The 24237-nt window shown below is 46.4% G+C and overlaps 1 protein-coding gene across 1 annotated transcript in view; it reads right to left on the bottom strand.

Annotated features, from left to right (window-relative positions):
* Positions 1-24237, bottom strand: part of ADGRE1 (adhesion G protein-coupled receptor E1) — an 80781-nt gene that overhangs the window by 54705 nt on the left and 1839 nt on the right. Inside the window, exons 2-7 of the mRNA XM_043586397.1 lie at positions 23745-23798; positions 11896-12042; positions 9517-9672; positions 9289-9408; positions 7484-7630; positions 5090-5239 (exon numbers count right to left, since the gene is read on the bottom strand). Coding sequence (XP_043442332.1) covers positions 5090-5239; positions 7484-7630; positions 9289-9408; positions 9517-9672; positions 11896-12042; positions 23745-23798 — 774 coding nt within the window. The remainder of the gene's footprint in view (positions 1-5089; positions 5240-7483; positions 7631-9288; positions 9409-9516; positions 9673-11895; positions 12043-23744; positions 23799-24237) is intronic.

Here is a 24237-nt window from a genome sequence, read left to right as displayed (position 1 = left end):
AGTAGCCATACTTACATCATACAAACTAGATTTTAAAATAAAGACTGTAACAAGAGATGAAGAAGGGCATTATATCACAATGAAGGGGTCTATCTACCAATAAGATCTAACAATTGTGAATATTTATGCCCCCAACTTGACAGCAGCCAGACACGTAAATCAATTAATCACACATATAAAGAAACTCATTGATAATAATACCATAATAGCTGGGGACTTTAACACCCCACTTATGGCAATGGACACATCATCTAAGCAGAAAATTAGCAAGGAAACAATGGCTTTGAATGACACGCTGGACCAGATGGACTTAACAGACGTATTTAGCACATTTTATCCTAAAGGTAGAATATACATTCTTCTCAAGTGTACATGGTACATTCTCCAGAATGGACCACAAGTCAGCCATCTACAAGTATGAAAAGATCGAGATCATACCATGTGTAGTTTCAGACCAGAATGCTATGAAACCTGAAATCAACCATAAGAAAAAATGTGGAAAAACTACAAATACTTGGAGGTTAAAGAACATCCTATTAAAGAATGAATGGGTTAACCAAGAAATTAAAAAAGAAATTAAAAAGTATATGGAAGCCAGTGCAAATGAAAACACAACAGTCTAAAATGTCCGGGATGCAGTAAAGGTGGTCATAAGACAGAAGTATATAGCAACCCAGGCCTTCCAAAGAAGGAAGAAAGGTCTCAAATACACAATCTAATCTCACACCTAAGGGGGCTAGAAAAAGAACAGTAAATAAAGCCCAAAACCAGCAGAAGAAGGAAAATAATGAAGATTAGAGCAGAAATCAATTATATTGAAATTGAAAAAGCCAGTAGAACAGATTAATGAAACTAGGAGCTGGTTTTTTGAAACAGTTAACAAAACTGATAAACCCCTAGCCAGACTCATCAAAAAGAAAAAGGAAAGGACCCAAATAATAAAATCACAAATGAAAGAAGAGAGACCACAACCAACACCACCGAAATACAAACCATAATAAGAGAATATTATGAGATAGTGTATGCCAACACATTGGGCAACCTAGAAGAAATGGATAAATTCCTAGAAACATATAAACTACCAAAACTGAAACAGGAGGAAACAGAAAATTTGAACAGACCCATAGTCAGTAAAGAAACTGAATCAGTAGTCAAAAATCCCCCAATAAACAAGGTTCCAGGGCCAGATGGCTTCCCAGGAGGATTCTATCAAACATGTAAAGAAGAGTCAAATCTATTCTTTTGAAGCTATTCAAAAAAATAGAAATGGAAGAAAACTTCCAAACTCATTCTAGGAGACCAGCATTTCCTTGATTCCCAAACCAGGTAAAGACCCACTGAAAAAGAGAATTACAGACCAGTTCCCCTGATGAACATGGATGTAAACATTCTCAACAAGATACTGGCAGATCAAATCCAACAATACATTAAAAGAATTATACACTGCGATAAAGTAGGATTTACCCTGGGCTGCAGGGCTGGTTCAATATCTGAAAATCATTCAACTTGATACATCACGTTAATAAAAGAAAGGATAAGAGCCACAGGATCCTCTCAAGAGATGCAGACAAAGCATTTGAGAAAATACAGCATCCTTTTTTGATAAAAACCCTCCAGAAAGTCAGGATAGGAGGAACATACCTCAACATCATACAGGCTATATACAAATGACCCGCAGCTCATTTCCCTCATTTTCAATGGGGAAAAACTGAGAGCTTTCTACCTAAGGTCAGGAATATGACAGGGATGTCCACTCTCACCATTGTTGTTAAACATAGCACTGGAAATCCTAGCCTCAGCAATCAGACAGTACAAAGAAATCAAAAGGATACAAATTGGCAAGGAGGAGGTCAAACTTTCATTCTTCACACATGACATGATACTCTATGTGGAAAACCCAAAAGACACCACCAAAAAACTGCTACAGCTGATACAGGAACTCAGCAAATTCACAGAAGTTGAGATCAGCATACAGAAATCATTAGCATTTCAACACACTGATAATGTAGCAGCAGAAAGAGAAATCAATGAATCAATCCCATTTGCAATTGCACCAAAAATCATAAGCTACCTAGGAATAAACGTAACCAAATAGCTAAAAGATCTGTACGTTGAAGAGTATAGACAGCATATGAAAGAAAATGAAGACACAAAGAAATGGAAAAGCATTCCATGCCCAAGGATAGGAAGAACAGATATTATTAAAATGTTGATGCTATCCAAAGCAATCTACACATGCAATGCAATCCCTGTCAAAATAGCATGAGTATTCTTCACAGAGCTAGAACAAGCTATTCTAAAATTTGTATGGAAGCAGAAACGACTCCAAATAGTAAATATTTTGGAGGTTGCAAGCTGTGTGATCTCTGTCATGACCACTCAATACTCCAGTTGTAGTGCGAAAGCAGCTAAAGATGATACACAAATGAATGAATGTGTTTGTTGCAATAAAACTTTATTTATACCAACACGTGGTGGGCTGGATTTGGCCCATGAGCTCCAGTTCACTGGGTGCTGAATAAGGTTATTCATTTCTGTTGTTATGGTATCAGGGAGCCCTCAAATCCTTCTTTATCTTTGAGTTATGGCTCATGGGTCACTTGGCAAGCTACAGTAGTCCTGATAGACCCCGGTTTTTCATTTTGGGTTGAAATCAATATTCCCCATCTAGAGAATAATGGATACTACAGCAAGGATTTCATCCCCTTTAGGCCTTTGTCTCCGGTTTGGTGCCTAAGACATTGTGAGTATTCAATAGATATTTGTTGAATGAAGGAGCATATTACCTTATTCTTTATGTCAACTCCAGTTTTCATCATCAGTTATCAGTTGTTTCTAATGTTTTACTACCTCAAAGAAAGGTGGAGCAGACATTCCTGTGATCTGATCTTGATGTCCAGGAGCAGCTCCAGATTTCTGTCTAGAAGTACAGTTTTCTGGGAGGAGCTGTAAGAGACGTGCCTTGAGGTTGTGTTTGCATGACAAGTACATAGCAAGGGTTTAGGCGACGTGACCAGGGCTGGAGGAGACTTGAGCTGGGCCTCCCCATGGCACCACGACAACTCAATTTTATGGGTCCCTCAACTCCTTTGCAAGTAATTCTTCATTATCTAGTCCTGGGGAGATACTTCACTACATCCAACTTAGACATCAAAACTGAATGTCTCAAAAACAATGACAGTCATTTATTTTGTTCATAAAAGTATCTGCCATTTGAGTTGAGTTCAGTGAGTATGGCTGGTCTCTGTTCCGTGCAGTCTCAGCTGAGTTGGCTTAAGCGGGGGCTAGAGGATCCACTTTAAAGGCAGCATACGCACAAGGCTGGCATCTGCTGCTGGCCGTGGGCTGGCTGCTCCACCAGGGCTGTGGGCTGGAGGTCTTGGTTCTTCCCCAGGTCAGCTGCTTTTTCATGGCTGGTTGGGCTTCCTCACATATGGCAGCTAAGCGCCAAGAATGAGCATCTCAAGAGAACAGGGAGGGGGTGCATGGTATCTTTATGACCTAGTACCACTCCCAGAGTCCCAGCAGGCTCAGATTCTAGAGAAGGGAACATAGGTACCACTGCTTGCTGGAAGGAGTACAAATTCATAAAATGAAGGGTATATAGCATGGAAGACATTGTTTCCACCATCTTTGAAAATACAATCTGCTACACAAGATGAAGCAAATTAGTGGCTCCCTGGATACCATAACAATAGAAATGAATAACCTTATTCAGAACCCAGTGAACCAGAGCTCATGGGCCAAATCCAGCCCACCACGTGTTGGTATAAATAAAGTTTTATTGCAACAAACACATTCGTTCATTTGTGTATCATCTTTGGCTGCTTTCACACTACAACTGGAATATTGAGTGGTCATGACAGAGATCACACAGCTTGCAACCTCCAAAATATTTACTATTTCGCCCTTTGCATTAAAAAGTTCAATGACCCCTGGTCTTAGGCAGAGGCACAACCAGATCTTGACTGTTAAGGGGAGAATTGGAATTAAACACAAGAACTAGAGACACAGAATGTCATTCATTCTGGGGATTATTTCAATTTACATTACATATGTAAGTAGTAGCTCTTGGGAGCATACATGTGCCTAGCACACTACGTACTTCATTGCACTTAATTTTCCCAGCTATCCTTGGAGGTCAGTACTCTTATACGCTCATTCTGCAGATGGAAACATTGAGGCCTAGAGAGGGTAAATACGTTTCCCCAACATGGCACAACTAGAGTGTGGCAAAGACCTGACTTGGTTCAGAAACTGCTGTGAGAGTTGGAAAGACTGGGTTTGGAGACCAGTCCAACCACACAGCCGTGAACAGGTCATTCCAGCACTCCAAGCCTCAGTGTCCTCATCTGTACAGTGGAGATAATCAGGATGCCTACACTCAATTTAATGTGAAAATGCACATATTTCCCTTCATTGGGGTCCTGGTGCTCAGCGAATGTTAAAAGTTCTTGTTTCCTTCATGGAGAGACAAGCAAAAGCTTTCCCAAAATGAAATCAGTGGTTTATCTCTGGATATTGATTTTCACTTCTATTTTCATCTTAATGTCACCTCCAAATGGTTAGGATTTTCAGTGAACAGGAATCATTGTCACTATGGAAAAAGAATGAAAAGAGGGCAGGGAAGGAGAGGGAGAGAAAATAGCGTTTGGGACAAAAAAAAGTACCTACATCCACTGCCCAGCCAGCTTCCAACTAATTATCCTACAAAATGGTGGAGGGTTTTGAGGGGTGCGTACTCAACTTTTCATGTCACTCCTGGGTTCCTGAACTGCATCGGTCCATTGTTGGCCAGAAAGCCTCGATTGCAAGTGCAGTAGTAACCATTCAAAATTTTGGTGTGGACAGGCCCATGAGGAAAACTGAAGGGCCTATCTGAGCTCCCACCCAGAGCCAAGCACCAACTACAAGCCATATAAGTGAGGCCATTTTAGACCTCGTGCCACGTTATTGCCCACCCCCACCTTCAAAAACCATGCAGTCAACCCACAGGATCGTGAGTAAGCAGAAAGGGTTGCTTGTAAGCCACTCTCTTCAGGGTACGTTGACATCCATTAAAAGTCCTCAGCATGGCTGGGAGCATTACCTGTACATCTGAAATCCTCTGGTTTCTCAGGGGTCCAATCAACAGGTGAAAAGAACCCAGGCAGGCAGGAGCAGTGGTATTCCCCCGGGGTGTTGGTACACACTGAGCTGAGGCCACAAAGAGTTGAGTTCCTGGCACATTCGTCCACATCTAAGCAGAAAACTAGGCTGAGTCAAAACGATAAAGGATGCTGAGGCCATGGCATGGCACAGCCCCATCCTGACTGAAGCCAGCGGGTCTCCCTGGCTCTGCTTGCATCCTCTTAATCACTGCTGAAAGGAAGTGTAAAGAGCCAGGATGTGACCCACACAATTCATTTGATGAGACTCTCCACACTTAGGGATAAAATCTAAACTCCTCTTTAGAACACATGAGACTCTGAGAGTTTGGACCCACCTAAGCTCACCTAACTCAACTTTCCTTGCTAACCCCTTAGTAATTCCTGATCCAGATTCACTGATTACCTGTAGGTCCAGGAAGGCTCACTGGTTGCTCCCTCAGCCTTGAACTCCCTGGACCCCGTTCCTTGATAAATCTCAATTCCTCCCCTTAAGAAATACTATGTTATCAGTAATAATAATAATGACTGAGAGGCATCCAAGTGGAGGGGAGCAAAGCATGGACAGCCTGGACTCAAAGCTTGGCTCTGTCCCTATAGACTGTGTGTTACTGGGTGCTATGGACTGAAATACCTGCCACAGATTGATACATTACATCCCCAAACTCGGTGAGATGGTATCTGGACAAAAGGCATTCACAAGATGATTAGGTTGATGAGGTCTTAAGATGGGATTAGTGCCCTGGAGCACCTAGGTGGCTCAGTCAATTGAGCATACAACTCTAGGTTTCTGTTCAGGTCATGATCTCACAGCTGGTGAGTTCGAGCCCTGCATCCAGCTCTGTATACGCAGTCTACAGAGCCTCCTTGGGATTCTCTCTCTCTCTCTCTCTCTCTCTCTCCCTCTCAAAAATAAATAAATAAACATATATAAATGGGCCTGGTACCCTTAAAACAAAGAAAGAGACACCAGAGCTCACTGTCCCTGGGGACCCAGAATGAAGGCAGTCATCTGGAAGCAAGGAGGATAGCCCTCTCCAGAACCCAGCTGTGGTCTCAGACTTCCAGCCTCCACAATGGAGGGAAAATAGATCTCAATGTTGAAACCACCCTCTCTGCAGTGTTTTGTTCTGGTGGCCCTGAGCTGACAATGCACTGGGCAAGATAGTTCACCTCTGTGTGTCTCAGTGCTCTCATCTGTCAGACAGGGATAATAATACTACTTCCCCCTAGGGTTGTTTGAGCATTGAATAAGGTGTCATCTGTGAAGCACTCAGAGCAGAGTCTGGAGAATAACAAGTATGAGGTAAGTACTTGTTAGCTAAAATAAACAATTAACTGCTAATATGTTGAGATTTTTGTGACAGACAGTGAGGAACATCCCTTACATGCACCTGCTCGAGGAATGCTCACGGCAGCCCTGTCAGCTGCACACTAACATTGCTTCCATTTTTCTGATGAGGAAACTGAGGCATCACAATTGTGCAGAGTCACACAGCCTGTGAAAGGCACACCAGGTTTTAAAATGAGGTTCAGTCTGGTTCTGGACTTCTTAGATGACAGCTTCCCAGGTGGTCTTGAGTCAGAGTCTGGAAATGTGGACTCAAGTCAATGATGGCCAGTTCAGATCCTGACTCCCCTACTTCCTAGCTATTTGACCGTGGAAGAGTTGTTTTACCACGATGGAGACTCAGGTTCCTCATCTATGAAATGGGCATAAAACACCACTAATACCCTCAGGTTGTTGGGCAGACAATGAGTACATGTCCGGAAGAGCTTAGCACCTTGGCTGGGATCCTGCCTCCAAACCTTTGTATCTGCGGTTCCCTCCTCCTGGAACACCCTTCTCCAGATACCCAATATCTCACTTCCTCATATCCTTCACATCTTTTCTCAAGTATCAACTTTTCAGTGTGGCCTTTCCTTACCACTCACTCTATTAAAGGTTGACCCCCTACTCCCAGTGCTGCCTATGCACCTTTCCTGCCTTATTTATCTTTATTTCTTTCAGATACTCCTGGCACACATATGGCCATGCGTTTATTTTGCTACCTATCTCCCTTAACCCTAGATGATGAGTTCTAGGAGAACAAATCGTTTTGCCTATGTTATTTGGTGCTGTATCCACCAGCTCTAGAAGAGTGCCTGGCATATAGTAGGTGCTCAGGAAGTATTTGTTGAATGAGTGCATGAGTGCATGGATGAGCAATTTTTGGCATCAGCTTAGCAGATGAGGTCCTTGAGCTCAGCCCAGACTCATCCTGACCCCTCACCCACCACTGCTGTCTTTGCATGCAGACTTGGACCTGGTTCCCCAACAAACCCTTCCCACCGACCTTCACATGTGTCTCCTGGGCCCTGCAAGCTCCTGTTTCCACTGCTGGATACAAATCCTAGGTTGCAGACACAAGAGTAGCTTCCAGGACTGTTGTGACAAGTTGCGTGCTCCGGGCAAGTTGCGGGGTCGGCACATTCATCCACGTCTGGTCAGTGGAGATGAGAACCCAAGACAAAGCAGATGAAGAAATGAGAATAGGAGACTGCAAACAGAGATTCACTGTGCATGTTCTCCCCTTACTCCTCATCTCCCTTACTCTTAGGCTTGGCCACGAGAATAAATTCTGACCCAAAATATGTAAGTGGAGGGTGGTGAATAGCTCCAAGACAGATGAACATAGAATGGCTGTGTTCCTTTACTCCTCCCTGCACCCACACCATGGGGTGCAGATGGCGCGGTGCAGTGTGACTTTGCCACTCCTCCTCTATGATGGGAGCTTGTTTCCCCACACCTCGAATCCAGCTTGAATCTGGCCTATGACTTTCACTGGCCAAAAGAACACAGCAGAAATGATGTCGTGCCAGTTCCAAGTCTTAGATTTCTAGAGACTTATTTGCTTCTGCTCATTCTTTTAGCCCCTTGCTTCTGCCACATGAACAAGCCCTAGACTCACCTAATGAAGAATGAGAGACAAGGTGGAAGAGAGATGGGTCATCCCACAGGAGCCCCCGACACGTGAGGCAGCCCAGCCAAGATGAGCAAGCTGGCTCACAGCTGACCACAGACACACGAACAAGCCCAGTACAGATGCAAGCAAGTGGCCAGCAGAGCCCAACCTAAACTTCCAATGTACAGAACACAAACCACGTATATGGTGCTTGTCTCTAGCCACTGACTTTCAGGGTGATCTGTTTTTCAGCAATAGCTACTGCTACAAATGTATCAGAAAAATCAGAGAGGACCTCAAATATCTCCGACTCCAAGCCCAGGGGATGTGATAAGTGCTGGATCACTCCATGCCTTGCTTGATGGAGTCACCTTCCCTACAAACGAGCATGGAGAACAATAGTTCTGAACCAGATGCAGGGAGGTGGAGCCCTCGCTTCTTGTGAGGAAATTCTGGCTGCAGTTTGGAAGGATGGATTCGAGGGGACAAGAATGGAGGAAGGACAAGCCCAGGGAGGACGCTGCTAAACTAATGATGAAGCCCGAACCAAGCATGAGGAAGAATGGAGAGATTCAAGACATACTTAGCAGGTAAATTCCCCAAGCTATGGTGACTGATTTAGTATGTAAGGCATGGGGTAGGGGTTGAGGGTAACCCTGAGGTCTTGAACCAAATACATTATAGGAAATAGTTCTGAAGTTTGAGTCTGATCTCACCCTATCACACAGTTTCTCTGTCTCAGAACTAAAGACATCCGGGGCCAGATTATTTTTGGTTGTAGGGAAGCTGTTCTGTGCATTGTAAGGTGTTTAGCAGCATCTGTGGCTTCTCCTCACTAGACAAGAGGAGCCCGTCACCACCACCAGTTGTGACAATCAAAAATGTTTCCAGGCATTGCCAGCATCCCCCTTGAAGTTATTGCTCATGGGACACAGCACCACCCCCCCCCCCAATGCCATTGCTCTCAAGTATTGTCTGACCCACTGCTGCACTCAGAGTAGACCCTTGACTGGAGTTCCAATCCTGGCTCTTCTACTTAATAGCTGTGTCTTTTGGGGGAAGTTACTTCAATGGTCTGAGCCTAAATCTTCTCACCCTCAAAGTGAAGAATATAGTCTCTAATCTCACAGGATCATCAAGTGAGGTGGTTGTTAATTAATTGAGTAGCTACATAAAGAAAAGCAGGTCCTCTATACCTTCACAGATCGAGTTGTGAGAGATGAATCCAACCTGGCAGCTGCAATTGTAGCTTCCCAAGGAGTTGATACACTCAGCATGCTCTGGGCAGACCCGATTGGAGAGGCATTCATTGATGTCTGAGGATCAGTTGAGGAGAGTGAGCAGACCAAAGACTGTGGCTCAGGTGAGAGACACTGCCCACTAGTGGTCGCTGTCCACCCAAGACCCATGCCTGAGAACATTACCTGTGCATGAGAAATGACCTGGCTTTCCCGAGGTCCAGTCATTTCCAGTGGGAGAAGAGAATCCAGGCAAGCAGCTGCACTTGTATCTCCCCTGCAGGTTTTTGCAGACTGAGTTGGCACCACATGGTTGGGGGCTTTGAGAACATTCATCTACATCTGGATACAGAAAGAGTTGGAGTCACTAATTTGCTTCATCTTGTGTAGCCGATTGTATTTTCAAAGATGGTGGAAACAATGTCTTCCATGCTATATACCCTTCATTTTATGAATTTGTACTCCTTCCAGCAAGCAGTGGTACCTATGTTCCCTTCTCTAGAATCTGAGCCTGCTGGGACTCTGGGAGTGGTACTAGGTCATAAAGATACCATGCACCCCCTCCCTGTTCTCTTGAGATGCTCATTCTTGGCGCTTAGCTGCCATATGTGAGGAAGCCCAACCAGCCATGAAAAAGCAGCTGACCTGGGGAAGAACCAAGACCTCCAGCCCACAGCCCTGGTGGAGCAGCCAGCCCACGGCCAGCAGCAGATGCCAGCCTTGTGCGTATGCTGCCTTTAAAGTGGATCCTCTAGCCCCCACTTAAGCCAACTCAGCTGAGACTGCACGGAACAGAGACCAGCCATACTCACTGAACTCAACTCAAATGGCAGATACTTTTATGAACAAAATAAATGACTGTCATTGTTTTTGAGACATTCAGTTTTGATGTCTAAGTTGGATGTAGTGAAGTATCTCCCCAGGACTAGATAATGAAGAATTACTTGCAAAGGAGTTGAGGGACCCATAAAATTGAGTTGTCGTGGTGCCATGGGGAGGCCCAGCTCAAGTCTCCTCCAGCCCTGGTCACGTCGCCTAAACCCTTGCTATGTACTTGTCATGCAAACACAACCTCAAGGCACGTCTCTTACAGCTCCTCCCAGAAAACTGTACTTCTAGACAGAAATCTGGAGCTGCTCCTGGACATCAAGATCAGATCACAGGAATGTCCACTCCACCTTTCTTTGAGGTAGTAAAACATTAGAAACAACTGATAACTGATGATGAAAACTGGAGTTGACATAAAGAATAAGGTAATATGCTCCTTCATTCAACAAATATCTATTGAATACTCACAATGTCTTAGGCACCAAACCGGAGACAAAGGCCTAAAGGGGATGAAATCCTTGCTGTAGTATCCATTATTCTCTAGATGGGGAATATTGATTTCAACCCAAAATGAAAAACCGGGATCTATCAGGACTACTGTAGCTTGCCAAGTGACCCATGAGCCATAACTCAAAGATAAAGAAGGATTTGAGGGCTCCCTGATACCATAACAATAGAAATGAATAACCTTATTCAGCACCCAGTGAACTGGAGCTCATGGGCCAAATCCAGCCCACCACGTGTTGGTATAAATAAAGTTTTATTGCAACAAACACATTCATTCATTTGTGTATCATCTTTGGCTGCTTTCACACTACAACTGGAGTACTGAGTGGTCATGACAGAGATCACACAGCTTGCAACCTCCAAAATATTTACTATTTCGCCCTTTGCATTAAAAAGTTCAATGACCCCTGGTCTTAGGCAGAGGCACAACCAGATCTTGACTGTCAAGGGGAGAATTGGGATTAAACACAAGAAATACAGACAAAGAATGTCACTCACTCTGGGGATTATTTCAATTTACATTACATATGTAAGTAGTAGCTCTTGGGAGCATACATGTGCCTAACACACTACGTACTTCATTGCACTTAATTTTCCCAGCTATCCTTGGAGGTCAGTACTCTTATACGCTCGTTCTGCAGATGGAAACATTGAGGCCTAGAGAGGGTAAATACGTTTCCCCAACATGGCACAACTAGAGTGTGACAAAGACCTGACTTGGTTCAGAAACTGCTGTGAGAGTTGGAAAGACTGGGTTTGGAGACCAGTCCAACCACACAGCCGTGAACAGGTCATTCCAGCACTCCAAGCCTCAGTGTCCTCATCTGTACAGTGGAGATCATCAGGATGCCTACACTCAATTTAATGTAAAAATGCATATAAATCCCTTCATTGGGGGCCTGGTGCTCAGCGAATGTTAAAAGTTCTTGTTTCCTTCATGGAGAGACAAGCAAAAGCTTTCCCAAAATGAAATCAGTGGTAATTTCTGGATATTGACAAATGGCACGATGTTTACTTTTATTTTCATCCTTATGCTCGTTTCAAACGGTTGGGATTTTTAGTGAGCAGGAATCCTCATCATCATAGAAAAGAAAGACAAAAAGGGTCAGGGCGGGAGAGAGGGGGGAAATAACGTTTGGGACACAGAAAAAGTGCCTACATCCACTGCCCAGCCAGCTTCCACCTGACTATCCTGCAAAATGGCGGAGGGTTTTAAGGAGGGGTGCTCACCTTTGCATGTTACTTCTGGGCCCCGGAACCGCGTCAGTCCATTGCTCGACAGAAAGCCTCCTTTGCAAGTGCAGTAGTAGCTGTCCAAAGTGTTGGTGCAGGTTGCATAAGCTGGGCACACGGTGGTATCTTCACATTCATTCACACCTGGGCAGCGCAGAAGGAAGGGTGTGGGTTAGAGCCCTGGGGCGGTCATCAGGGACAGCCAGCATGAAAGGGTGAAGGGGACTGTTGTGGGCTGACATGTACCCCAAAAAATGTGCTGAAGCCCTAAATCCTGGTCCCTGAGAATGTGACCTGATTTGGAGATAGGGTCTCTGAAAATGTAATTAAGACCCAAGAGAGCGTGAGATCCTCTTGGAGTTGGGTGGTCTGTAATCTGATAGGATTGGTGTACTTACAAGAAGAGGAGAAGAGAGGCACAGACAGGCTCAGGGAAAACACGACGTGGCAACAGAGGCAGACACTGGAGTGATCTGCCTTCAAACTAAGCAATACCAAGGATTGCCAGCCATCCCAGAAGCTGGGAAAGAGGCACAGAACAAACTCTCCCTTAGAGCCTTCAGAGAAAGCATGGCTCCATGGACACCTTGATTCAGACTTCTGGCCCCCAGAATGGTGAGACAATAGATTTCTGTTGTTTTGAGCCCCCTGGTTTGTGGTAATCTGTTACAGCAGTCCTGAGAAACTGCTCAGCATGTCAAGGACCTTGTAGACCCTAGACTCCTCCTGTTCCAAGTGCAGTTCCCGGGCCAGGAGCATCAACACTGCCTGGGAGTTTGATGGAAACGCAGCATCTCGGGCCCCTGCCCCAAAACTGATGAACCAGAACCTGCATTTTAGCAAGACCCCTGGGCCATCTGGGTGCATGTGAGAGTGTGAGAAGCACCGATGTTGACACTTGGCTACTCCAGGTGTGGTCCTTGGACCAAGAGCAGCTGCCTCACCTGCATCCTGGATCTGGAAAAAGAAGATGCTGATTCTGCAGGTCTAGGAAGGAGCCCGAGAGTCTGTACTTTTCACAAGCCCCTGAATGATGCTGATGCTGCTGGTCCTTGGACCAGCAGCACCAGGAGCATCAGGGCTCTAGACAGAAGTGTTTGAGAGTCAAAATTTCAGCCTTTGGAGCACAGAAGACCTGGGTAAAGCTCCAGCAGTGAACCTCCAAGTGGAGAATGGCAGCTGTCGTCCCAGAGCTTTTAGTAACACAACCATCCTGTTACAGATTGCATTCCCAGGGTCTCCTGCCGCTCATGTGACTCAGTTCTGCCCATGGGCATGTGCGTGGAAGTGATATGTGCATCATTTGGCCATGTTCTTGAGAAGAATAAACACATCGGGGCGCCTTGGTGGCTCAGTCGGTTGAGGGTCCAACTTCAGCTCAGATCATGATCTTAAAGCTCTGTGCTAACAGTTCAGAGCCTGGAGCCTGCTTCAGATTCTGTGTCTCCCTCTCTCTGCCCCTCCCCTGCTTGTGCTCTGCTTCTTTGTCTCTCTCTCTCTCGAAAATAAACATAAAAAAAAAAAGAATAAGCAGGCTGTCCCCTTCCTCTTGGGCAGGAACATGGGCAGAGTGGGCTGATCTGCCCTTAACCCTGAGGATGATGGCTTGGGAAACCACCACGCCAAGGAATGGAGAGGCAACAAGGTGGAATGATCTCCTAGACCAGGCAGCCTGGTCACTCCGTCCCATCTATAAGTTAGAGATCTACAAGAAGAATGAACTTCTAAGAAATAAATGTCTAAGTTGTTGTTTGGTTACTATGGAAGCAGTCAAAACTACATCCTAGCCAGTCCAGCTCTGGGACAAGTGATTGCACCTCTCTGTATCTCAGTTTACCTGTTTAGCCCTCACCCTCACTTTCAGTGGGTCCCCAAGCCCTGTTGGTTCTCTATCCAAATAGCATTTCATATGTACCCACTTTTCTCCATCGCCACAGCTGTTCTCGGTACAGATCCTCCTCCGGCTTCTACGTCCCTTTGTCCTCTGTTGTCCCCTGCAATCTCTTCTCCACATAGTAGTCACCTCTGAATGCAGATTTGATTGTCTACCCCCACCTCTGCCTACAGTGCTCCCTGTTGCACTCAGAATTAAAATCCAAATCACTTAAACAGGACCCACAGAGCCCCAGTGACCACACCCAACCACATCTTTAAACCACATCTCGTGTTACTCTCCATTTCTAGACTTCCCACCACAGGGCCTTTACACATCCTATGCCCTTTGCCTCTGCTTTGCCTGGCCAGCTCCTACTCATTCTTCATGTCTTGCTTAAGTGTCATTTCCCCCAAAAAAGCCTCCACTGTGCTCTGTGCTCCCACATAGCTTCTCGTGCTTCTTTATGACACACGGCATAATTATAGTTGCTTATTTGTATGGTTAGTTTTCTAGTAGTCATGTCCCCCACCACACTGTGAGCTCCAGAACAACAAGCCAGAGGTGGAGGCAGGCTTCTAGGAGATTGTGAAGAAACTTATTCGATAGTGTCATTCCTGTGGTCAGCAGAATAATGGCCCCTCTAAAGATGACCACATCCCTTTTTTTAAATTTAATTTAATTTAATTTTTTTTAATGTACATCCAAGTTAGCTAGCATCTAGTGCAACAATGATTTCAGGAGTAGATTCCTTAATGCCCTTTACCTATTTAACCCATATCCCCTCCCACAACCCCTCCAGCAACCCTCTGTTTGTTCTCCATATTTAAGTCTCTTATGTTTTGGCCCCCTCCCTGTTTTTATGTTATTCTTGCTTCCCTTCCCTTATGTTCATCTGTTTTGTATCTTTAAGTCCTCATGAGTGAAGTCCTATGATATTTGTCTTTCTCTGACTAATGTTGCTTAGCATAATACCCTCTAGTTCCATCCATATAGTTGCAAATGGCAAGATTTTATTCTTTTTGATTGCCGAGTAATACTCCATTGCGTATATATACCACACCTACTTTATCCATTCATCTGTCAATGGACATTTGGGCTCTTTCCATAATTTGACTATTATTGATAGTGCTGCTATCAATATTGGGGTGCATGTGCCCTGACCACATCCTTTTTTTAAATGGTTATTGTCAGGATGTCCCTGGAACCACAGTGGAGGGCACGGCCATCTTGCCAGTGGAAAATTACCAACAGAAAGCCTCGAGCAGCGCGCCAGAATGAATTGAAGGTCAACCAGTCACCGAGTGGCAGCACAACCTGGTGTGAAAAAGGCCCACCGGGACCTAAACCCAGAACTGCTGCAGCTTAAAAACCCTACCCCACCACACCCGGGCGCGACTTCCCTGACTCCTCTCTCTCTCTCCCTGAGTCACAGAACCTCGCCCAAGACCTTAGTTCCCAAATAAAGCCTTTGACTGCTAAAATTTTTTAGCTTCTGACTCATATCTTTACCCTGCCCTACGCCTGACCTTAACATTTATTTACTATTTTTGAGAGAGAGAGAGAGAGAGAGAGTGAGAGCAGAGGAAGGGTATAGAGAGAGGGAGACAGAGGATCTGAAGCGGGCTCGACACTGACAGCAGAGAGCCTGATGTGGGGCTCGAACTAATGAACCGTGACATCATGACCTAAGCTGAAGTTGGACATCCAACCAACTCACACAGTTGGTCACACAGGCGCCCTCAGAGATGACCACGTCTTAATCCCCAGAACCTATGCTATGTGGCAAGAGAGAACTAAGGATTCCAATGGAATTAGCTGATCCTGAGATGAAGAGGAAACTGGATTATCCAGATGGGGTCAATGTAATCACAAAGGTCCTTAAAACGGAAACATGAAGCCAAGAGAGGCAAAGTGACACAATATGAGAAAGACTTGGCCAGTCACTGCCAGCTTTGAAGATGGAGGAAGAGGGACCCAAGCCAAGGAATCCAAGTGGCCTCTAGAAGCTGGAAAAGGCAAAAAGACACAGTCTCCTCTAGAACCCCCAGAATGGAACTCATCCCTGCTCACACCTTGATGTTAGCCAACTGGGACCCATTTTGGACTTCTGATCTCCAGATCTGTAAGGTAAAGTTTGTGGTAATTTGTTATAGCCGCCATACGAAACTAGTACAATTCCCATTATACAAATGTGGAAAACTGAGTCTCAGTGGGGTTAAGTAACTTGTTCAAGGACACACCGCTGGTGACTGGCATCCCTGGGCCTGTCAAAACCTGAAGTGAGTGATTTTCACTGCTGCCACCCAAGAAGAGGTAGATCTGGCTGGAAATGGAATCAACGTTCAGGCAATTTCTACGACCATTCTTTAAAAAAAACCTTTGTAATTGGTTCTTTTAAATCCATTTCCCTGATGGACTTTGAGCTCCTGGAAGGGCAGGGATTTATGTCTGTCTCATTCACTGCTGAGTGCCTACAACAGCGCCTGGCACACAGTCGGTGCTCAACAACGAAGACCTCACTGAGAAAGTAACACTGGAACAAAGGCCAGGGGGAGGTGAGTAAGATACGTACGAAGGTGCTTAGGGCAGAGGAAACCACAAATGCATGAAGGACCCAGGGGCAGGACCACAGCTGGTGACTTTGTGGAATTGCAGGGAGGTCATGTGGTTGGAGCAGAGTGCACAGGGGGAAAGGGGAGGCGTGGACATGGCCAGGTCGGCTAAGATCGGCTAGACGACTGTCACGCCCCAGCTTTCTATCAGAGAGCGACGGGAGCCATGGCGGAGTCTGAGCACAGACAGCACACGGCAGGACTGAGGTTTTAACAGGATCCTCTGGTCGGAAGATGGACGGTAGAGGGGCAGAGGCAGGATGACCAGGGAGGAGGCACCGTGCCCGTCCAGGTGAGCGAGGATGGTGGGTGCCACCCGGCTGAGAGCAGAAGCAGCATGAGATTTGGGGTTTGCTCAGAGGTGACGTCAGCAGGACTTGCCAGCGCGTTGGATGCAGGATGTGAAAGAGAGGAGTGGAAGGTAATGCCAACACCGGTTGATCTGTAGGGTGGGGAAACGCTTTATAAAGGGCCCCCCCAACTTCGAGGGATGGTTCAGTCAGGCTCTTCACTTCCTACAACGTGCCTTGTTTACGTCCCTTCCCTGCACGGCCCCTCAATTGTATCTCTTTTCTTACTAACAGCTTCCTCTTTCATCTGTAGAGGCAGCATTGTCCTTTGCAGACTTCCGGCGCATTATCACTTGCGGTCTCTCATCTGAACTTCCCATTAGCCTCTTCCTCTGGCTCAATTGCTCACAACTCAAACCCGCCCTAAACCAGAACCACAGCCCAGGTGACTGGGCACCTGGCAGCCTCCCCAGCTCATCTCCTGCCTTGTCCCGTCAGCCGTGCTCACCTTTGCTCAGCTTCCCAAATGCTCTCCGGGCTCGGGACTTGTGCACATCACCCCGAAGGTTGTGGGACTTGCCAGCCTCCCTAGTCGCGTGAACCAATTCCTTATAATGGATCTTTACTTGTCTGCATCCATCGTATTGTTTCTGCTTCTCTGGACAACTCTGGCAAATGCAAACCACCTGCTGTATGTCAGGCACTATTCTAGGCACTATGTGTTGAGCCCTTGTGTGGGACAAGACGCACAAAATTCCTCACCTGCCACTGAGCTGATCATCTGGAGAGGTGAGGGCAAGGGATACGATGTCAAAACTAGGGTAGTCACTGAGAAGATGACACATGAGCTGAAAATAGAGAAGGGAGGGAGGGAACCATGTGTTTATGTAGGGCAAGAACATCCCAAACAGAGGGCACAGCTCATGCAAAGGTCCTGGGGCAGGACTGGGCCTGGGCTATTGGAGGAACAGTAAGGAGGTGTGTATGGCTGGAGGGGAGTGAGTGAGGGGGAGTGAGGGACGAGGGCAGGGCAGGGTGGGAACGAGGCAGGTCCTATAGTGACTTGGGGGCCTCAGGGAGGACTTGGGCTTTTATTCCAGGGAGGTGGGAGCCCTGGAGGGCTGTGGGCAGAGGAGGGCAGGAACTGACTCGGGTCCTCTGCTGGCCTCTGCAAAGCCAAGAAGCCAGGAGACCAGAGAAGAGGCCCCTCCAAAAATCCACCTGAGACAGATACGTGCTCCTCAGTCACGAACACAATGACTTAACAGACGATCACTTAATCGACCCGAGCGTGAAATGAGACTCCAAGCGGCAAAAAGACTTCCAAAAATATAACTAGAGCTTCCGTTTCCTTGGTGCCTCCCGAGCACCAGGCCCCTCCCGTGCACTTTCTGCTCCTTCCAGGTGGGGGAACTTTCCTGGTGTTAGCACTCAAAGCCCAGAGTCCCAGGCACCCCCCTCCTGGTCTGAGGCAAGCCAGGACAGTTGGTCATCCTACTTGAAGGTAAACATTAGGACTCCATTCTACAGATGTGCACACTGATGCCCAAGAGAATTTGTGTAGCCTCCCCTGGGTCACAGAAGGCAAATAAGCAGAACAAATAGAATGAAAGAAGTTTGACAGTGTGTCCAGGGATCCTGGTCGTTGCCCTGACTGTGCCTCTGCTCACTGTACCAGCTTTGGCCCAGCCAGTCAGAACCAGATAATTCGTGTTTCCCTGAGAAGAGGGAGGGCTGACATAGTTGAGCACCTGCTATGTTCCAGGTATCAATTAACACTCATCGAAACCCAGTCGTATTCACCCCCCCCCTCCAGCCCCGTTTTCATGGAAACTGAAGTCTCAGGGGATTTACTGCGATACCCGAGTGCCGGAACCAAGACTCGATCCCAGGAAACGTGACCCCAGAGCCCACCTCTTAACGATCGCGCATGGAGCTGAACCCTCACAACCATCCCATTACATTGGGTGAGGGTCGTCGCCACACCCATTCATCAGATGACAAAACTGAGACCTGGCGGTGCTTGCCCAAGGTCTAATTGCCTTCCGTCTGGGGGAGTCTCTTACAACACGCGTACCCTGCCACCCAGCCTGCAGGCAGAGGAACGAGAGGCCATCGGCTCCCTTTGAAAGTGGCCGTGAGCCAGCCAGTGTCTGTATTTCTGTGAATGACAGTGATTCAGAGGCAAGTTACGAAAGCAGCAGTAGGTACGTGAAGGGGAAAACCCAGTCTCTTCCCGGGCATTCACCTACATCAGCGCGTGACTTCTTCCTATCTTGCCAGGTCAGGAGGGGGTAGGACAGTGGCCGCTCTTGGAACCCCCCCCCCATCTGCGTTACTGGGTGGGCATACCTATCCCCCAGCTGTTTCACTGGCTCGGAGGCAATGACCGGCAGACAGATGCTGGAGTGTGACAGCAAGCCTCCCCTGTGCCTCCGAGCAGGTGACCCTCTGGGGTGCACTTCACCCTGCAGGGCTGCCTGTGGGAGCAGGCTGTGGCTGAGGCACTCCCAAAACACCTTCCGTGTGGCTCTGTCTCTGCTCTGTCCTGCTTCCCTCGCTGCCCTGCAAGTGTCTCCAGACAGCCCTCCCTCAAGAAATCACTCACACAAGAATCCTCTCATCAGGCTCTGCTTCCACAGACACGGGCCAAAAGAGACGGCAACCCTAATTTTGGTACATTTTTGTTTTGTTTACCTCTTTTTTCTAAGAAGGCAATAATTGCTTGCAAAGGAAAACCTTGGGGCGCCTGGGTGGCTCAGTCAGTTAAGCATCCAACCTCAGCTCAGGTCATGATCATCTCACGGTTCATGGGGACAATGCTGTTGTATTATTACTTGCTTTTTCACTTAGGGTAGGTCTTTCAAACCAAGAGAAGCAAGATTTGTCACGTATGGGAGCTGGGTGATGGGTATGTGGGGGTTTGTTTTACTACTTCCCCTACCTACCTTTGAAGCTTTAAATGTTTCTATAATAAAAATTGGGAGAAGAATATGTTGGGGGCAGCTTTCCAAGTCAGTCCATACAGACCCGACTCATGCTTTTGAACAGCTGTGTATTTTGCACTGTGTCCCTGGGCTGTAACTGTGCCACAGGTGGCTTGGTGGCTAAACATCAACCAGATGCTCCACACTCTCCTTTCCAAGGTACGGAACTGTCACTGCAGTGACAGTGGCCCAACCACCAACTACATTTCCCAGCTCACCTCGTGTCCAGGCATCGTCATATGACCGTGAACAAATATAGTATGCATCATTGCCAGAGCTGGGTTTTTATAAAGTGGGTGTGCATTTCCGTTGTTCCTTTTCGCTCCTTCCACAGTCTGCAAAAGACTCTAAGACCTCAGCGTGGCTGAGCTACAAGGCAGAAGGAGTCTGGGTCTCTGAATTACAGCTTGGAGGAAAGCCACCCATGGACCAGAAATATTTGCACTGGATTCTTTTAAAAAAAAAAATTTATGTTTACTTATTTTTGAAGGAGAGAGAGACAGAGCATGAGTAGGGGAGGGGCAGAGAGAGGGAGACACAGAATCCAAAGCAGACTCCAGGCTCTGAGCTGTCAGCACAGAGCCTGATGCGGGGCTTGAACCCACAAACCACGAGATCATGACCTGAGCCAGAGTCGGAGGCTTAACCCACTGAGCCACCCAGGTGCCCCATATTGGATTCTTAAACAAACAAAAATTAAATTTCTTTGTATTAAGCCACAGACAGTTTTGGGTTTGTTACAGTAGCTAGGGTTACTGTAACAAACACAACATTTTATCCAACTAGTCCCCTTGTGTAAACATTGTTTATTCCAAGTTGTTACCAGAATAGCATAAGTGCACATCCCAGAGTCTATGGTGAGGTATCTCTGTACGTTGTATGAATATCTCTTTGGAATAAATTTCTGGATTAGGAATTGCTGTGTCAAAGTGTATATGCATTTGAAGTTTTTTAATGTTTATTTTTGAGACACACAGAGAGAGAGAGAGAGAGAGAGAGAGAGAGAATGAATGTGAGTGAGTGAGGGGCAGAGAGAGAGGGAGACACAGAATCTGAAGTAGGCTCCAGGCTCTGAGCTGCCAGCACGGAGCCCGATGTGGAGCTTGAACTCCCAAACCGTGAGATCATGACCTGAGCCAAAGTCAGACGTTTAACCAACTGAGCCACCCAGGCACCCCAAAGTGTATATGCATTTTTATAATGTTTTATCAAGTATGATAGGAGAAAAGCACAAATATCATAAGTCTGACGAACTATCGCAAAGTTAACATCCCTGTGTTTATGCATTTTTAATCCCAATAGTGCCTAGTTTTCTCAAATATTAAGCCTTTTGAATTCCCACTTACAAATTCCTTGTACATGCCTCGACTATAACATCTCTCACATTCTCTATGCGGGGCACACATTCATTCTTTTATTTATCTACCCAACTTGCCTGCACTGTATCGGGCCTGGGCTAGGTCCCCAAGCTGTGGAGATTAATACAATGACTTCCTCACTAGCCAAGGGCTTTCTGGAATCAATAATAATGATGATTTTTTTTTTACCTTTATTTATTTTTGAGACAGAGAGACAGAGCATGAATGGGGGAGGGGCAGAGAGAGAGGGAGACACAGAATCTGAAACAGGCTCCAGGCTCTGAGCTGTCAGCACAGAGCCCAACGTGGGGCTCGAACTCACAGACTGCGAGATCATGATCTGAGCCGAAGTCGGACGCCCAACCGACTGAGCCACCCAGGCGCCCCAATGATGATTTTTTTTTTAATTAATGTGACCCTTTTGGAAATATATTTCCACTTACACGGATGTGAACCCACTCCCCCAACACATTCTGCCACAGGATTTCATCTTGTTCAGGAAAAAGTTAAGGTGTCTTAGCAGCAGACACACAATGAAAGCAAAACTGTAATGTTCATTTTAATTACCAAACTGGATGTTTGGGTTCCCCACAAGACGATAGTCTTGGAAGAAAACCGTATAAGACGAATGAGTTTGGGAATCTACTATGTAGTCTGGTGACTCTAGGTAATAATACTGTATTACAGGGGCACCTGGGTGATTCCGTCAGTTAAGCAAGTGTCCAGCTTCAGCTCAGATGTCGGTTTGTGAGTCTGAGTCAGAGCCCCGTCTCCATCTCTCTGCTGACAGCACAGAGCCCACCTTGGATCCTCTCTCTCTGCCCCTCCCCTGCTCACACACACGTGTCCACGCTCTCCCAAAAATAAATGAGCATTTAAAAACAAAACAATACCGGGGTGCCTGGGTGGCTTGGTCGGTTAAGCGTCCGACTTCAGCTCAGGTCATGCATGATCTCACGGTCCGTGAGTTCGAGCCCCGCGTCGGGCTCTGGGCTGACGGCTCAGAGCCTGGAGCCTGCTTCCGATTCTGTGTCTCCCTCTCTCTCTGCCCCTCCCCCGTTCATGCTCTGTCTCTCTCTGTCTCAAAAATAAATAAACTAAAAAAAACCAAAAAACAAAAAAAAAACAAAACAATACCAACCATGCTTGGTTAGCTGCTATGAGTACATCTTAAATACCTTCACACAAAAAGGAATGGTAATCATGTGAGGTGCAAAGATGTTACTGGATACTATGGCGGTAATCACTTCTCAATATATGTGGTTATCAAGTCAACACATGTGCACCTTAAGCTCGCACAGATTGCTATATGTCGATCATAACTCAATAAAAATATTTGGCAGCAGTCGGGTTTGGAGGGCTGGAAGGTAGCGCTTTCGTTAAGCCGCGGTGTAAGGCAGATACCTATCGCAAGGGAAGAGAAAAAAAACTATGGGAAACTCATAAAGAGAGGAGATGAGAAGGACCCACCAGGAGCCCTTCTCCTCTTGCCACCTCACCTCAGAAGATTCTACATAGGAATGGGTGGATTTAGGACTATCGAGGCTAGGGGCTGACTTCTCCCAACAAGAGCTGGGTGGAGTTTCCCAGTCTAGAAGAGAAGCTCGCTTTCTGCGGCTGTCACATCCCACAAGGCATGAGAGCCAAAGATTAGAAGCTGCAGAGGGAAGTAGGTGGTAGGTTGTTCTAAGGAAAATCTTGGGTCCTGTAGCCTGAACACAGAAGGCAGCAGCTCTTGCACGGACCCCTGGGGAATGCAAAGCTGTTGAGAGGGCTAGTAGGCAAGCAAGATGGGGCCATGCTCTACCAGTAGACAGAACACCCCGTCCGGAGTCCACCCTTGACAGCCACAAGGTCCTACAAGTTGCCCCTATACCAACGCCCAGCCGCCATGTTGGGAGGACCAAGAGAAGGGTAGGACATTCGCAAGATTAGCTATTTGTACAGCATAGACTGAGTCTCCCAAATAAGGCGGAGCCAGGAAACTGAGACACTGAGGACGCTACGACCTGGCGATATTTGTCCTCTGCATCCAGCAGGAGCTTAGGTGGAAGAAGGGGAGACTTAACACATTTTAAAAATGCATTCTCAGGGTGCCCGGGTGGCTCAGTCTGTTGAGCGTCTGACTTCGGTTCAGGTCATGATCTCGCGGTTCATGGGTTCAAGCCCCACATCAGGTTCTGTGCTGACAGCTTGGAGCCTGGAACCTGCTCCGGATTCTGTGTCTCCCTCTCTCTCTGCCCCTCCCTCGCTCATGCTCTGTCTCTCTTTCTCTCTCAAAAATAAATAAACATTCAAAAAAATTATTTAAAAAATGCATTCCCACCACACCACCATTTATGAAGCTCTTGTCACACGTACCAGGTGGTTAACTAAGCTTCACTTAATTTAAAGCTTAAAAGTGATTTAAGCTTCACTTTTGATTTAAGCTTCACAATATCCCTGTAGACGGGAACCCTTGCTATCTGTATTTCACAGCTGAGGAACATGACAATCAGAGAGGTTTTGTGTGTTATCTGAAGTCACACAGTGAATGCAAGGCCACATAGGTAAGAGCCTAGAGCAGGATCCAGGAGACCTGGGTATTATTTACCTGTTTATCCACCACTAAGTAGCTCCCAGCAAGTGTTAGCTGCAGCTCAAACTCCTGCGACAGAAGGGTCTCCTCCCCAGAAAACACCCTCCCACACATTGAGCATATGGATTCTCTTTGACCAACTCACCAATTGTCGCGGATCTTGTTGAGAGAATACGTGAGCTGTATAAACCACAACACCCTATAAACAAAGAAAAGAAGAATACCATGAACCATCAAGAAACAATGTAGGCTCAACCTGAAAAAGTACTACAGGTTTGATGAGCCTAGATGAGAGATCCACCTGCGTGACAAACATACAATATTTCATATAACGTTCACAGAAGCAATTCCTGCTTTTTTGCACTTTATGGTTTTTATTTTGTTTGTATCGTCTTAATTTTCTTTTCTTTTTTAAGAAAATTTTACATTTATTTATTTTTGAGAGACAGAGAGAGACAGAGCACAAGCGGGGGAGGGACGGAGAGAGAGGAAGACACATAATCTGAGGCAGGCTCCAGGCTCTGAGCTGTCAGCACAGAGCCCGATGTGGGGCTTGAACTCACAAACCGTGAGATCATGACCTGAACCAAAGTCAGGTGCTCAACTGACTGAGCCACCCAGGAACCCCTTAATTTTCT

The sequence above is a fragment of the Prionailurus bengalensis genome, chromosome A2 (genome assembly GCF_016509475.1).
Source record: "Prionailurus bengalensis isolate Pbe53 chromosome A2, Fcat_Pben_1.1_paternal_pri, whole genome shotgun sequence".
Taxonomy (NCBI): Eukaryota; Metazoa; Chordata; class Mammalia; order Carnivora; family Felidae; genus Prionailurus; species Prionailurus bengalensis.
The sequence above is the reverse complement of the archived record's forward strand: the minus strand, read 5'-3'. Positions and strand labels throughout refer to the sequence as shown.